At 52.0% G+C, this 16,998-nt stretch overlaps 1 protein-coding gene across 1 annotated transcript in view; it reads left to right on the plus strand.

Moving 5' to 3' along the window:
- Positions 1-4,833: 4,833 nt before the first annotated feature.
- LOC133350928 (neurogenic locus notch homolog protein 3-like) overlaps positions 4,834-16,998 on the plus strand; it is a 32,105-nt gene continuing 19,940 nt past the window's right edge. Inside the window, 8 exon segments of the mRNA XM_061565770.1 lie at positions 4,834-5,436; positions 8,903-8,966; positions 10,762-10,974; positions 11,735-11,857; positions 13,294-13,434; positions 14,847-14,972; positions 16,495-16,529; positions 16,531-16,618. Of these exon segments, the coding sequence (XP_061421754.1) occupies positions 5,302-5,436; positions 8,903-8,966; positions 10,762-10,974; positions 11,735-11,857; positions 13,294-13,434; positions 14,847-14,972; positions 16,495-16,529; positions 16,531-16,618 (925 nt within the window). The 5' untranslated portion in view covers positions 4,834-5,301.

Raw genomic sequence — 16,998 nt, forward strand, 5'->3', positions numbered from 1 at the left:
GGCCGCAGGCTCTGCACGCTACTAGGCCTCGACACCCACCACGCCACTCTGAGGTAAATTCCGCAAAGTTTGTCCTACTCTTCACTCCACCCCCACCACAATGTGTGCAATTTATATTACTTTTAAACCCAACGCGCCAACAATTGATTACTTAAATGTTCACTGTACAAATAGTCACTAAGCTGGGTCAGCGTACTGCCAGTCTATCATGTAGACTGTAGCCTGCTTATTAAGCTCGGTGAGCGTACTGCCACTCTATCATGTACACTCTAGCCTGCTTATGAAGCTGACTGCGTGTACTGGCAGTCTATAATGTGGACTGTAGCCTGGTTATTATAATCGATTCTTTATATGTTCTTTGTACAAATAGTCATTAAGCTGGTTGAGCGACCCCAGTTCGATTCAAACTCACGCCCACCACCGCTGACGATTATTTGAAACGGACCTGGCCCTCCCCTAGGTCCACTCAGCCTCAAACGCGTAACTGCTGTCGTGTGTGAACATCGTCACTGGGGAGACAAAGGCGGACGGGCATCGTGGATCCAAGTCCCGGGCGAAGCCGGGTCTTTTGTGTATGTGTTTATGTGTATCTCTGTGTGTCTGTATGTATGTGTGTATGTATGTGTATGTGTTTGTGTGTGTGTGTATGTATGTGGGTTTTTTTCTATGTCTTTATGTGTATGTCTGCGTGTCTGTATGTATGTGTGTATGTACGTGTGTGCATGTGCTTGGGTGTATGTATGTGTGTGTCTATGTATGTGTGTGTATGTGTTTCTGTGTATGTATGTGTGTGTATGTATGTGTGTTATGTGTCTGTCTGTGTGTCTGCATGTATGTGTGTGTGTATATTGTGTATGTGTTTGTATGAGTTTGTGTCTTTACGCTCGCATTACACAAATGTGTTGCAGGTCTAAGGCGTTCCTTGCGCAGCATTGCCGCTTTATTATTTCAGTCGTTTACTGCCGTACGCACCCTGAAAGTCGTGTGTGTCTGCAGCAAGCGCGTGTATGTGTACCTATGGACGCGCGCGCGTGTGTTGTGTAGGGGAAACGGTAGTGTAGTGATTAGCGTGCTGTCTGTGTGTGTGTGTCTGTCTGTGTGTGTCTGCGTGTGTCTGTGTGTGTGTCTGTGTGTGTGTCTGTGCGTGTGTGGTGTGTGAGGAGCGGTGGATGTAGTGCTTAACGCTACGCTGCGCTACCAACCCGGCGAACCCAGTTCCATTCCCGCTCACGGCCACCACCGGTGACGATTATTTGAACCTCCCCTAGGTCGACTCTGCCTCAAACGAGTAACTGCTGTAGCGTATTAACATCGCCACTGGGGAGACAAAGGCGGCCGGCCGTGGTGGATACAAGTCCCGGGCGAAGCCGGGTAGTACAGCTAGTTATTATGGATAGTTGTACAGTAGCTAGTACTGTACGGGGGTGCTCCTAGACATCTTGTGACCACCGTCGAATTCTCTAAAAAAGCGTTAAAAATAAACTTTATTTGAAAAGAGAAAGTAACATGGAAAGAAGGAAAAATGTTAGGGGGGGGGGGGTCAATTAATTGGAAGGCGGGGGGGGGGGTCACAAGACATCTGGACCAACCTGCACTGGGCTTGGGTCAACATTCCGACTGCAAGGCGATCTCTAGCAAGCAGCGGCAGCAGCAGCTTGGTGGCTTAAATGCAGAGGTGTGGACTCGAGTCATGTGACTTGGACTCGAGTCAGACTCGAGTCATGAATTTGATGACTTCAGACTCGACTTGGACTTGCATAACAATGACTTTGTCCCACCTCTGCTTAAATGTCGACAGAACAAGTGCTGCACATCGTAACGTTCCGCTCACGTGAAGTGGTCAAGTGTCTTTATACGCAACCATCATCATCATCAGCCGTGATCGATCCACTGCTCGATGCAGGCCGTCGCCCCCGTTTAACCTCGCCCGATGTTTGTGCCCTGGCCAAGACGCCCTTTAAACGAGCACGGCACGTGAAGGATAACGCATGTGTCGATCCGTACGGTTTACCCCGTAATTTGTGTACAGGGAACGTTGAGTCTTCACCAGAGTCCACGCGGCGTGCAGCCGTTTCGATACGAGCCAAACATTCGTTTTTGTCAATTTGTGTCTCTCCCTTGTGTGGTGGGACTTTGTAGGTTGAACGTTGAGATTTATCAAGAGCACGGGGTGACCAATGAGGTCTGCATTGGTTTGTAACAAGTAGGCAGTGATACTGGGTATGGTTATGGATAGACGGACCTTGCACCTATAGTGGTCGTGCCTTAACGCCGCTACTTAGGCCAGCCTAAGCAACATTCCAGAATAATCTATACAGTCCTAAATGAAACCCCGATTGAGGACCTATAAACTTACAATTGTATAGCTGTCAAACCCCATGAGTGCCCTACCTTATTACAGACCAATTCAGACCTTATTGGTCACCCCGTGCCCTTCCAAATCTCAACGTTCATCCTACCAAGTCCCATCACAAGGGAGAAACACAAACAGACAAAACAAAGTTTGCCCGCATTGAAACGGCTGTACGCTGTATGGACCTGAAAACTCATTTTCCCTGTAGAAGAATATGAGAATAACCCGTATGGGTTGACAGGTATGCAATTGTACTGTGGAGTATGCGAAAACTGCAGAACACAAGTGTGTATCCGTACAAAACAAACAACTCACCCGGTTTGGTTCCAGAGTAGGGCAGGACGATTGCTGCAAACAGCGCACACAAGTCTGGCTTTGTGCGGCAAGTGAACCAAACCTGTTATTCCCTCCACTTAGACATCCACTCCACCTGATGGTGGTTCAATCACCAATCACTTGCTGGTCAATCAACAATCACCGCTTGAGCAATCAACAATCATTTCACTGGCCCGTTAGCCAATTATTTAGCTTAATCGGCCAATTAACTATGTTCTATTTCGATTTAAAGCTTTCGTGACTGCAGGGATTCATCTTCTTGGTTCTTTCGGTAAAGTCAATAAAATAATAAAAATAAAACATAATAAAATAATTGTGATAATTATTTTATAATGTTTTATTTTTATTATTTTATTATTTCCATTCTATGTTTCTATTGTTGCGAATGGAAGCAATGCGGTTCAGGAGTGAATTGCTAATGTCGAGATTTGCTCGCCACGACGAAAGAGCGCTTCAGGAGCGGAACGTTCGTGTAGTTTTGTGATTCCTCCCTTGAAGGAGCGCAGACTTACTGTGGGTTTAACTATACGGGCCATAGCTTGGGTTGCATGAAGTTGGTGATGTGCGCATTGGCCTGTTGATGTTCTGATACAGTTGATGGTAACTCTGGTGTCTTCGAGGAGGAGCAGGAATATCAAAGCCAGGAGTCGCGATGATGTTTGGGTCTCGATTGGAGGTGTTTGTTATTCCGGTCGTGCGCGTTGTTTCCACTCTTTGTTCGTCGCCCGGCGTTCCTCCGCATCTGGGTGAGATTCTAGGGTATGGGGACAGCAGCGCCATCCATCCCAGAAAGGGGGTATCGGGACTTTAGTTGGTGGCGGCGATGGACGTTGGTGAGGTCTTGGTGGTGGTTGTAGTTGGCAAGACAACGTGCGAACTCCCTTTCAGTTTGCAAATCTCTGCGGATATTTGGTTGCAAGAATGTTCGTCAGAACAGGGAGCCAAGGGGGGATGGGTGTCGGTTTCAGCGTTCTGGCTATGATGCGCAGTTGTGTTATCTAATTGTAATTGCCAATTCATTACGATAATAGTTGGTCACACGTGTTGTGTGTGTGTGTGGACCTCGTGGTGAGCACATGGAGTCAGTGATGATCGGTTTGATGGTTTCCATTTAGCTTGCATTTCGAGCACTTTTGTATTTGTAGTGATAATATTATCTTGGACATCTGCGTGTAAAAAAGAGCTTCATAGCTCATCGGATTCCTCCAGTCGAAATGCAAATTCTGATTCTCGGTGAACTGCGGTTGAAGAACTCGCCATCGAATCTTTATTATTCTGACTGGCAAGTACAACACGGCGGCAGCGATCGCAATACAAAACGCAATTACGTAACGTATGGGGAAACGATATCGCGATAATCGTCATATCGTGGAAATTATCGTATCGTGAAAACATACGTCGCAGTGACCCGATACGATATAAATCCACTGATGAATGTGGGGATTCATATTCTTAGGTTTTTTCGGTAAAGTCACGTAGGTAAAAAATTAAATTTATAAAAGTATAAATAAAATAAAAATCACGACGTTTCGGAGGCAACACAAGCTTCCGTCTTCAGGTGGAACAGTCACAGCATGATATTTTTTATTTAACTTTTTAAATTTTAATTTTTTACCTACGTGACTTTACCGAAAAAAACCTAAGAATATGAGTCCTTGCAGTTACGAAAGCTTCAAATCTAGAATGTGGGGATGCCAACGCCATGCGGATCGTGAGCGGGGGGGTGGTGGTGGGGGATATTTTCCACCATACTTCACCCAAAATGGTCATGTCAGGTTAGCGAAGGCAGGCACGTGGTGGTGGTGGTGGTCGCCCCATCAGAAGCACCGTCTCGCTATCCAGGTTCACAACGCCTGCTTAGCTTAGCTTCCGAGAGCTGACGATGTCGAGCGCAGAGCGGGTGTTTGTTGTCATGGACATCGTCAGCCTGACGACAAACAGCCTCCCATGCACTTCCTATGAGCGGGAGAGTCTCAGAGGAGAGTCTCAGAGGGGAGTCGAGGCAGGAATGCTTGGAAGGGCATGTGGCCGATGGGGGGTTGGTGGTGGTGGTTGTGTTCAAAGTTGTAAGAATGAAGTTGTATGGGGTTGGTGGTGGTGGTGGTGCATGCACATCCCCACCCCTCCCCCAATTACCATCCCACCCCATTCCTCAGCCCCCCCTCTTCCCAACAACAACACCAACCACCCAACAACAACATCAACCACAGCCTCGAATCCTAGTCCTGTCCCGGCATAATCTTACAGCTGCCTGCTGCACAACACCAACATCGGCTTAGCCCTCGCCTCTGTCTCGCAAAGCGCCTTCGCGATCATCAACCAACGCCAACGCAGCATCATCGCGTGGAATCCTCAAGTATCATCTCCTGTTTCAAGTAACGCAATCAAAGGAGACGCGGCAAGAAGACGAAAGCTTCAAGTCGTTCACGCGTGTCACATTGATCAACTCGTGCGTCACTCGGATCAACTCTTTAACATCGGGAAGAAAGAGGCTTGACTCCGTGCGTTCGCGCAGTTACGCCGGCTCGAGTTTGGCTGCTGCTGCTGCTCCTGGCTGCTGTGTTTGGAGCTACAGCTGTCTCCGCCTGGTTGCGCCTGTGTGCGCGGGGAGGATGATGATGAAGACGATGAAGAGGACGACGAAGATGCTGCTGCTTCTCTGCGTGGTGCTGTGCGCGTCTACTGTCGAGGCACAGCAGCAGCTGCCTGCAGCACCACGACCCGTGGCGCAGGGATGGTCGGCCAAGGTAGGTGGATAGATGGAGGCAAAGGCAGGACCCCGGCAGTGCACAGCGCAAGGGGATACAGGCCATGGGGTACAACAGAGATAGGGATGACAGGCCATGGGGTACAACAGAGATAGGGATGACAGGCCATTGAGCAGAGGGGAGAACAGGACGCATCATCAGACGGGATAAAGGAACACGGGGAACGCTGGACATCGTGCAGAGGGAACGGGGCGCGAATGAAACGGGACAGAGCAAAGGATGCAGAGGATACGGGACGGAATGCAGGACACCACGAAGTATCCGACTTACAGAGGATACGGGACACGGAGCAGAGGGGCAGAGGGAACAGGACTCATCATCGCACAGGATTACGGGACACAGAGCAATGGACACAGGGCGCTGAGAATATGGGACGTGTGATGTATGTATGTTGAACTTATTTCGCACAGTACCTAGCCAACCGTGCTGATCAGAGGTGCGGGGACACATGGGATACAGCACGTGGAGGATACACGGTACAGAAAGCAGGACACAGCAGAGGGCATGGGCCATAAAGGATATATGGTGCAGATTAGTGGATACTGGAAACCATGAGATACAGGGCACAAGAGGAGAAGATTCATGACATGGGAGATGATACGGCAGAACATACAGGACATATGTACTGTATGCTGAACTTCATTCGCACCGTACGCAGCCAACCGTGCTGATCGGAGGTGCGGGGGAAGGACAACAAACTAAACACGACAATCAACAGTTCACACACAGCAGACACACACAGCAATTCACACACAGCAGACACACAGCAGTTCACACACAGCAGACACACAGCAGTTCACACACAGCAGACACACACAGCAGACACACACAACAGTGCACACACAACAGGCGATGGCACAGCGCAAACAGGGAAAAGGGCGTACAGGTCACACATCAGCACACAATAGATGATACAGCAGCACTAATTTGCCATCACAATAGGTACACGGCATCATGTGACTGCATTAACAATATGCAAGCACTTGACAGAGGACACGTGTGTGTGTATCGTGTGTGTGTGTGTATCGTGTGTGTGTGTGTATCGTGTGTGTGTGTATCGTGTGTGTGTATCGTGTGTGTATTGTGTGGGGAGCGGTGGAGCAACAGTTAGCGCTACGCTGAGCTACAAACCCGACCACCCAAGTTCGATTCCCGCTCACGGACAACACCAGTGACGATTGTATCCGAACCGGTCCAGGGCCTCCCCTAGATCGACTCAGCCTCAAATGAGTACTTGGTGCGGTGCGTCAAAAACGTCGCCACTAGGGGAGACAAAGGGGGCCGGGCGTGTTGATGGCCTTCGTAGGTGCTGTTGGCGAACAGCACTTGCCCCGACAGTCTGCTAAGGCTATTGGGGGTAACTTTGTCTTTGTTATGTATCGTAGTGCTTAGAGCACAGCGCCACGAAGCTGCGCCACCTGGGTTCGATTCCCTTCGGCGAACATCAGTGGCGAGCGATACTTGAATGGGTCCTGGGCATCCGCTAGGTCGACTCAGCCTTAAAGAGTTCTGTCGCGCATCGAAAGAAACCTACCGCGGAGTGCATTGTTTTGTTGAAGCGGAGAACAAGAATTTGGGTGATTTTGGTGATGATTTGGAGAGGGGGAAAAAAATCGCTTCGATTTTACGTCGTTTTTTTCAATACTCGTCGCGCATTTCGAGAACGCATCCCCGACGTAAATCGGGGTTGCTGCTCTTAATGGCTCCATAAATACCTGCGTGGAAAAGCAATAGTGAGCAAAACAATTCCTTGCTGTGTCTCTTGATCGATAAGGGGCCATCCATTTAGTAGGTACGCAAAAATATGTCAATACTTGACCCCTCCCCCCCTAGATTCATATTCTTAGGTTTTTTTCGGTAAAGTCACGTAGGTAAAAATTAAAATTAATAAAGTAAAATAAAAAATAAAATACAAATCACGACGTTTCGGAAGCAACACAAGCTTCAGTCTTCTATCGTGCTGTGACTGTTCCACCTGAAGACGGAAGCTTGTGTTGCTTCCGAAACGTTGTTATTTTTTTTTACTTTTATTAATTTAAATTTTTTACCTACGTGACTTTACCGAAAAAACCTAAGAATACCCTCCCCCCCTCCCTGTACGCACGCGCACTTTTTACCTCCCCCCCCCACGTGCGTACGTAAATGCTCCCGGGATGACAAGATTGCTGCATTCACCAGGGGCTTGGAGTATGAGCGGGTGAAGGCACGGGGACATTCCGCCAGTGTGCAGCTGTTCACGATTCTTATACAAACAAACGTTGAGAAGCAGAGAGCTCCTCTCTTTGTTTTCTCGGAGGTGATTCCCGGCCCAGAGCACGATGGAGGAAATTGAACCAAGAAGAAGGATTTCAGACCATCAGAAATAGAACTGTTACTGCTGCAGCTCCTTACTATTAAAATTCCCTCCCTTTATTACTGCTAATCCTACATAATACACGAGCATAATGACTTTGAGACCCCCCCCACCACCTACACATTCCACAAGTAGTGACTAATCCCATATCTGCATTTTGCATAAATATGCTTAATTCATCTGTTGATAAGCAAATTCCTTTGTCAAGGCGCCTTCCTCCTCTAACCCAGCTTAAATATACGCTGCCAAGCTTGGTGGTTTCATTCAGACGCTGTCTTTCCGACACCCTGTTCTTCACCTGAGGACGGCTGCTTGCGTTGTGGCCGAAACATCGTGAGAAATATTATATTATGTTTTATTTTTATTATTTTATTACTTCCCTTCTACGTGACTTTACCGAAAGAACCAAGAAGATGAATTCCTATCCCTGTGGAGAGTGTCCATAGGACAACTAACGTTGACTTCCCCGCAAAGAACTAGCGCACACTTATCGACCCTGGAGAGATGATGGGCTGAGTCAACCCGCAGCCAGGATATGAACTCGCGACCTCTCGAATTTCGAGCTCCTCGCTCGACCCCTCAGCCATCTGGCCGTGCCTTGCTTGTGGGAAAACTGTTCTCATGATACACGCACGTGGCATTGCGCTTCCTATGTTGAACGGGCCTGCCTCTGCTTATGATACCCACAGGATGCCAGACATCATCCAGAACACAAAGAGATCTTCCCCAACCCCCCATGGGTCCGTCTTCGAGAGGTTTTACCGTAGCGCGGCTTTGTGCGTCAGAGGTCGCAATTGGGTACCCGATACCCGCACCCTACTCGATACCCGGCTACCCGTACCTGGCCGGGTACGGGTACCCGATACCCGTACCCTACCTGATACCCGGCTACCAGTTTGCGACCCTGGTGCGGCCGGGTACGAGTACGGGTAGGCTGTGAGTCACTGGTGAGTCACCGTTTGTCACTCATTTCGGGTAGGGTACGGGTAGGGAACGAAACCCGTTTGCGACCTCTGTTGTGCGTGCACTTTTGCTCGCGTCCTGATTGAGCTTTGTGTGCGTGCGGACGCGCGCTGGCGTGTGTGCACGCAGGAACTGGCCGACATCGACGACGTGATCCGGAGCGTGGCAGACACCGCAGCAGAACCCATCAAGGGTACGTGTCTCTCTCCACCTCGTCTCCCACCTCCATCTCCCAACACCCATCATCCACCACCATCCACCCCACCCACTCGCCCTCATCAATCACACGTCACCAGCACACACACGGCCTGTGATCGGTTGGTGGATCACGCCGATGAGCGAAATTTCGAACTTCGCGATGCTGTCGGGGTGGCCAGAAAATGCCAGTACCCAGTGCTGCAGCTATGAAAAGTGTACAGGCGGTGCAACTGCACCACGGCCAATGGGCCGGAGCGGCCCAGGCGCCCAGTTACGTAGAGGAGGTTCCATTTCGTTCCTTGCACCAGGGCACACGTCAACAACCATGCCACACCACTGGCAGTACAGCAAGTAGATTCTCACATCCATCTGTGCGGATGTTGAATGTTATCCTTTATGTGCGTGCGTGCGTGCATTTTTTTCCTTCCACATGTAGCCAAGCGCTCGTCAAAACCATCCCAATGCAGGACCCTCTTGAAAAGGAGTCTTGAGACTCCACGAAACTTTCTTTGATATATGATTGGCCGATCACACTATCTTTTGGTTCCTGCCATACAACTCTTAAGTTCTATTTTTGTGTGCGGAATTATGTTCCGGAGTTAAATGCCTCTCAAGCGTCACTCCGCTAATACTACTATTCAGTTCTCCTCTCATCAGATGGTTCTATTAATTCGTTCAAACGATGTTTTTAAATGGGAAAAGTAAAAATTTGCCGATGCGAATGGAAATACTTCACTTGGTCGTAAGAGCAGAGCGCAGCGCAGACCAGACCAGAAATAATTCTCCGTCCATCAACCGACAACCGGCAGTGGGACGCAGTCCCACATGTGTGCGTGCGTGAGCGCGTGCGCGTGTCCATGTGCACATACCAGATTTTTTGGAGGCTTTCTCGTTTGTTTTCCCCTCTGGCCCCGAAATCACTCCCAGATGGTCCAATTGTCAAGGTCCGGTCACCGACTGAAACGGCGTTAGCCCCACCCCCCCTCCCCGTTCCTAACTCGGCCACAACCTCTCCACTTTTCTCGAAACAACTCTCCCTCCGCTCCCCCCTCCAGCACCATCGCACGTCTCCCCCCATCCTCCGGCAGTCCTCCCGACACACAAAGCAGTCCTCATGTTTTAAAAAATCAACCCTGGAGGGATGAACGAGCGAGTCGACCGCTGCTCAGGACTTTGTAACTCGCAGCCGTTTCCGAATGCAAGTCGCCCGCACGCTGTCACCACTGCGCCGCGTGGCTGCATTGGTGGGGTGTGTGAAGCCCAATTCTAACGAAGTTTAGAGCCGTTTTTAGTCAACGGGGAGCACAGAGGTGAATGAAAAGTATCTCTAGTGTGGAGGAGGGGGGGGTTCAAATTCCCAGCTTTCGAAGACCTAGCAAGCTCTGGCACGTCCTTGGCTATGTATTCACAACTTATTAACAACACAAAGACAACGACAAAGATCCCCCGCGTAGCCTTCACAGACTGAAGGGGCAATTGCTGTTAGCGAGTAGCACTTATGAAGGCCAGAACGACACACGAGAGGGTGGTGTGGCCAACACCACGCCCGACCGCCTTTGTCTCCCCGGTGGCGATGTTTACACACCGCACCAGGTACTCATTTGAGGCCGAGTCGACCTAGGAGAAGGCCCAGGACCGGTTCAGATAATCGTCACCGGTGTCGACCGCGAGCGGGAGTCGAACTCAGGTCCGCCGGGTTCGTAGCGCTAACCGCTACACCACCGCTCCCGACGTTACAGAGCTTGCTCCACCTCCGTCCTCTTAACCCCTGACCCTCCCCACTTGCCCAGCTCCCCCAGTTGAGGGGAACGGGACGACCGCCGCGGAGACGGCGGTGGAGACCGTGGAGGAGCTCGCGGTCAACCCCGGCGAGCTGGACCCGTGCGCCGGGGAGCTGGTGCCCCTGAACGGGGGCGGCTGCGGCTGCCCGGACGGCACGACCCGCCAGGGGGACAACTGCACGTGCCCCGCCGGATTCGAAGCCCAGGGGCCGGGATGCGTCGGTAACGGGACGCGCGGAGATGGTCTTCCGTTTATTTTCTTTGTCGGCCCGGGAATTGCAGAAAAAAACCAACGCTCTCGTCGTTCCCGCCTCTTCGTTTCGCCGTCGTCGTTTTTGGTGTCGCTCCGCGTTTGGCGTTTTTTTCCAGTCGTGTGTCGTCGTCCCCCACACCATCCCCCTCCCCCCCAACTTTGACAGCCAACGTCTCGGATTGTTGTTGTTGTTGTTTCGCGCCCAATTATCGCAAGCCCAACCACCCTGCGCCATTCTTTATTGGGTGCGTCGGACGTTCTCTCGACTTAGTCCCCGTTGGACGTTCTCTCGACTGATGGGTTATTTTTTTTCAATTCCATATTTACGCCATGTGTCACAGCAGGTAATATTTGCTGGTGTAACACTTGAATCGCTCAAACGAAGCGCCTAATTGTAATCCCAGTGAGAGAGGCATGAGCGGAGGAAGCATCGACTTGTAATTGCAAACCCAGTGACAGACTGACCCATTTACCACTCTCTCCTCTCCCCTCATCTCCACTCCCATCGCTGTATCTCCCCTGTCATCTCTTAAATTACCTCCCCTTTATTCTCTCCCTGACTCCCATCTCGTCTCGACCTGTCTCTCCCCTGTTATCTATCCCTGTATCTCCCCTTGCATCTCTGCCGCTTACCTCTCCCTGTGTCTCCCCTCTCCCCTCCCTCTCATCCTCCTCCCGGTCCCCCCACCCACCACCCCTCCCCCGTGTGTTCTTGCATTGCCGTGGGAGACGTGGACGAGTGCTCGCTGGGACCGGGTCCGTGTGGCCTCCACGCCAACTGCACGAACCGCATCGGCTCCTTCCTGTGCGAGTGCACGCGTGGCTACATCATGGGGCCCGCAGGGTGCGAGGGTGCGTGCAGCGGCACAACGCGGCACAACGCGGCGACAGCGCCTTGCAGTACCGCACAACACGATGTAGTACAACACGACGGCACAAAGCGCAGCACAGCATGATGCAACACGACGCAGTGTGGCACCAGTACCGCGCGGTGCAGCAACGCGTGACGCGACGCAGCAGATCGACGTGCAGTGACGCAGCCGGCCGCACCGCTGAACACGGCGCAGCAAAGTCCTGCACTGTGAAGCGCAACACGACCGCGCTAGAACAACGACGGTTGTCACCGCATCGCGTGCTTTAAGGTGCGATTCTGTGGCCGTCTGGAACGTTCTTCCTTCCGATATTAGGAAACCACTGGAGCTATGCACTTTTAAATACTCTAGATTGAAAACGCATTTGTTTGGAACTGATTTTTGTGTTTAGTTTGTTGTCCTTCACCCGCACCTACGATTAGCACGGTTTGCTACGTACGGTGTGAAAGAAGTCCAACATACGTGTGATAAGAGCAGCACAATGCAGCGTCACTCACCACAATGTGGAGCGACGCTGCGCTACACAGCCAGCTACGCTGCTGAAGACAACGCGGCCAATGAATGTCCTGCGAGACGAAAAAATGATTTGACCCACCTCTCAAAATTTCACTTGCTTTTCAATCTACGTACCGGTTTGCCAAAAAAAAATCTAAATCAATTGCCATATTTGCCCACGTGACAACTTGCTTTGTTTGGCCTTGTCAGGCGGTCGAGCATTGCAGTTCAAATCGACGTTGCTGCATACGCTGGCCACCAACCCCCTCGTGTGCCACGTCGGCCTTAGTAGGTGCTACGCGCTAACAGCACTTGCCCCAACAGTCTGTGAAGGCTATACGGGGGATGGAAGTACAAGATCAATGGGCTCGCATAAGGCACATGCATGAAGTACGTTGATTCATTAATCCTTCCCCCCCCCCCCCACTTTGCACAAGAAGAGTGCACAAGTGTTGTCATCACATCTGCGCACCTATACAAATCTGGCTGTCGCCTGATGAAGCTGGTTGTAATTACTGGTGAAACGTCGTACTCAGATTGTAAATGTTGTGGCTTGGCTCTCCAACACACCGGTGTGCTGTACTAGTATACTACACTATACACTACACTATACACTACACTACTATACACGACACACTATACTACTATACATTACAACACTATACATTACAACACTATACACTACACTATACATTACACTACTATCCACTACACTACTATCCACTACACTACTATACACTACATTAAACACTAGTGCTGTACTAGTGACGAATTAGCTACGTTCTGTTTACGTGACGACCCCTACTAGTTGACTGTGTCGGGTGGTGGCGGGTTTAATGACACGTTTATATATATTTACGCGATCTAACCCCCAAAAAAACCTGTATCATACGGGGGATCTTTGTGTGTGCGCGCGTGCAGACGTGGACGAGTGCGCGCTGGCGCGGATCACGGGGCTGCAGGCGTGCTCCGGCAGGGGCGTGTGCCGCAACGCGCCGGGTTCGTTCTCGTGCGCATGCGAGTCGGGCTTCGTGCTCTCACTGGACAGCCGCGCCTGCATCGGTAACGCAGCCACGATGCCACTGCCACCACCGCCGCCGCCACTGCCACCACCACCACCGCCACTGCCGCCACCACCACCGCCACCACCACCGCCACCGCCGCCGCCACCGCCACCGCCGCCACCGCCACCACCACCACCGCCGCCACCGCCGCCGCCACCGCTACCGCCACCACCGCCACCGCCACCACCATCACCACCGCCACCGCCACCACCACCGCAGGCGACGCACTCGCGTTTGCCTGGCACCACACCGGAGGGAACTGTTCACCACACCCGACTTGCGATCCAGACATCTCCGGCGCTGCAATTGAAACATTGGCCGCATTTCTTTATTACGCGGCGTTCCAGAAATGTTCCCGGAACAGCGTTCCGGACTGTTCCGGCTGACACGAAGCGCTGTTTGTCGGCACGGGCATGAGAGGAGTGCTGTAGTCAGGAGCACCATGAACCCGACGACCCGAGTTAGATTCCCCATCGCTGCCAACGCCAGTGGCGAGCGATATCATCGGAACCGATATCATCGGAACCAGTCCCCAACACCTCCCCTCCCCCGCCCCCCCCAGAGCGTGAGTCCAGTCAAACAACTCCCTGCTGACCGACAGAGCGTAGGGAAGCCTTCATCCAGCAGTGGATTGACAAAGGGACTGTACATTAATGTTTGTGCTGGTAGGAACCGCCAGGTTACACCTGCCCACAGGGGATTATTGTGTCCGTCCGTCGTGCAGGAAGGGGCTGGGTGGGGAGGGAGGGGCTGGGTGGGGAGAGGAGGGTGGGGAGGGGCTGGGTGGGGAGGGTGGGGCTGGGTGGGGAGGGGAGGGGCTGCGTGGGGAGGGTGGGGAGGGGCTGGGTGGGGAGGGTGGGGCTGGGTGGGGGGTGGGAGGGGTGGAGCTGGGTGGGGAGGGGCTGGTCACCCCGTGGTGCCCTTATAAAACTCAACGTTTAACCTACTCACGCCGGCTTGTGCCCGCCCTCACAGTCGGGCATATGTGTGGAATACACCACCGTTGACCCTGGTCATTGACCGAGCAACCCAACGTTCCTACCAGCTCCCTCCGCAGGAATGTGTTTAATTCACCCAAAAAAAAACCATTGGAAATACCTCTGTGGCATACATTCGTGTTGTCGTCCTTCCCCGCACCTGCGGTCAGCACGGCTGGCTACGTACGGTGCGAAAGAACTTCAACATACATGCATCATATATCCCCTATTCTCAGTACCCTGCGTCCTCTACTTTCTCCTGTACCCTGTCTAATGACGAGTCCTGTTCCCTCTGATTTTAAACGGCCCAATGTCTTTTTTTTGCGTTTGTTTCGCCGCTGTCGCTTCTGCCCATCTCCGCTGAACCCGTCCCACTCCGCACACCCCCCAACCCCCAAAACCCGACCACCGACCTCGCCGTGGCGCCACGGAGACGTGGACGAGTGCACCTTCGAGGAGACGTGTCGGCGCGAGCTGGGCAACCTCTGCGTCAACAACCTCGGCAGCTACGCCTGCGTCTGCCAGGGCGGCTTCCGTGCCCAAGGGGCTGCGTGCATCGGTAAATAGCACGTGAAACGCACACATGTTCGCGCACTCGCACATGTGCACTCGCGTGCGTGAAACGCACTCATGTTCGCGCGCGCGCACGTGTTCACAGTAGGCTGTCGAAGCAAAAAAAAACATGGCATCATAGGAAATATTCGTTTCACGTGTTTTACGGAGTGGAATGATTCCGCTTTACTTAGACAATTTGGTTCAAACATGGTGTTCAACTGCCCTTAATTACACCTAAACAAACAAAATAAAACTGAACTATTTTTTTTGTACTAGGTAAGGCCCACTGAGCTTTCTTGCACTTTTTCAGAAGCGACGTGGCCACAAGTGATAGCGCAAGGGAGTGGCTTATCACGTGGAAATGTATAGCAGCCAAATACTCTTCACCTGGTTCTTAGGTCCAGCGAGTTGATGGCCACTCATCTCACGAACGACTGCAAACAAAGACAAATATCCCCGTATAGCCTGAACAGACTGTTGGGGCAAGTGCTGTTAGCGAGCACCTATGAAGGCCGACACGCCACACGAGGGGGTGGGTGGCCAGCACCACGCCTGGCTGCTTTTATCTCCCGGGTGGCGATGTTTATACACTGCACCAGGTGCTCATTTGAGGCTAAGTCGACCTAGGGGAGGACCAGGACCGGTTCAGATAATCGTCACTGGTGTTGGTCATGAGCGGGAATCGAACTTTGGTCCCCGGGTTTGTAGCGCAGCGTGCTAACTGCTACCCACTACATCTGCACACACACACAAAAACCCCGTAAAAATTAAACTCGGGTTTCCAGCTAATCGGACTAGATTCCTACCGTGAGCATTGAAAATATCCGTCCGATTGCCGTGTGATGAACATTATTCTGCACTCTCGCGTCGGGAGGGGAAAGCGCTGCCCCCTAATGTGCACGAAGCTGCTGCGTGTACGTACGCGTGTATGTGCGTGTGTGTGTATGTACGCGTGTGTGTGTGCGTGTGCGTGTGTATGTACGCGTGTGTGTGTGTGTGCGTACGCGTGTGTGCGTGTGCGTGTGTATGTACGCGTGTGTGTGTGTGCGTGTGTACGTTCACGCGCGTGTGTGTGTGTGCGTGTGTACGTACGCGTGCGCGTGTGTGCGTGTGTACGTACGCGTGTGTGTGTGTGCGTGTGTACGTACACGCGCGTGTGTGTGTGTGCGTGTGTACGTACGCGTGTGTGTGTGTGCGTGTGTACGTACGCGTGTGTGTGTGTGTGTGTGCGTACGCGTATGTGTGTGTGCGTGTGTACGTACGCGTGTGTGTGTGCATGTACGTGTGTACGTACGCGTGTGTGTGTGCGTGTGTACGTACGCGTGTGTGTGTACGTACGCGTATGTGTGTGTACGTGTGTACGTACGTGTGTGTGTGTGTGCGTGTGTATGTACGCGTGTGTGTGTGTGTGTACGTGTGTACGTACGCGTGTGTGTGTGTACGTGTGTATGTACGCGTGTGTGTGTGTACGTGTGTATGTACGCGTGTGTGTGTGTGTGTACGTGTGTATGTACGCGTGTGCGCAGATGTGGACGAGTGTGCGGAGAGGCCGGGGCTCTGTGCAGGGACGCGGCGTGTGTCAGAACTCACTCGGGAGCTACCGCTGCTCCTGTCCCCCGGGCTACCGCGGCAACGGCACCTCCTGCGAAGGCAAACAGCGTCTTCCGAATCGACGCCATCGTCATCTGCATTGTCGTCGTCGTCACGATCAGCTGCATAATCAACATCATCATCGTTGTCATAATCAGCATCATCATGAGCCTCATGCACAATCACTGCCGGCACCACTGTGATCTTCGCCTTAGTTGCTATCAGGTGCATCACGCGCATTCACTCGCAATACCACAGCCACTAACTCCACCACCATCATCATCAACATCGTGCACAATCAATACCTCCAACGCTTCCATCACTAACAGCACCACCATCATCACGGGCATCACACGCACTCAATGCCACCAACACCATCATCATCATTAGACCTCTTTTGCCAGTACCAAAATATAATAATAGGGTTTTCGCCCTTTTTC

This window comes from Lethenteron reissneri, chromosome 35, assembly GCF_015708825.2.
Source record: "Lethenteron reissneri isolate LAM-NWPU_2019-01 chromosome 35, ASM1570882v1, whole genome shotgun sequence".
Classification (NCBI taxonomy): domain Eukaryota; kingdom Metazoa; phylum Chordata; class Hyperoartia; order Petromyzontiformes; family Petromyzontidae; genus Lethenteron; species Lethenteron reissneri.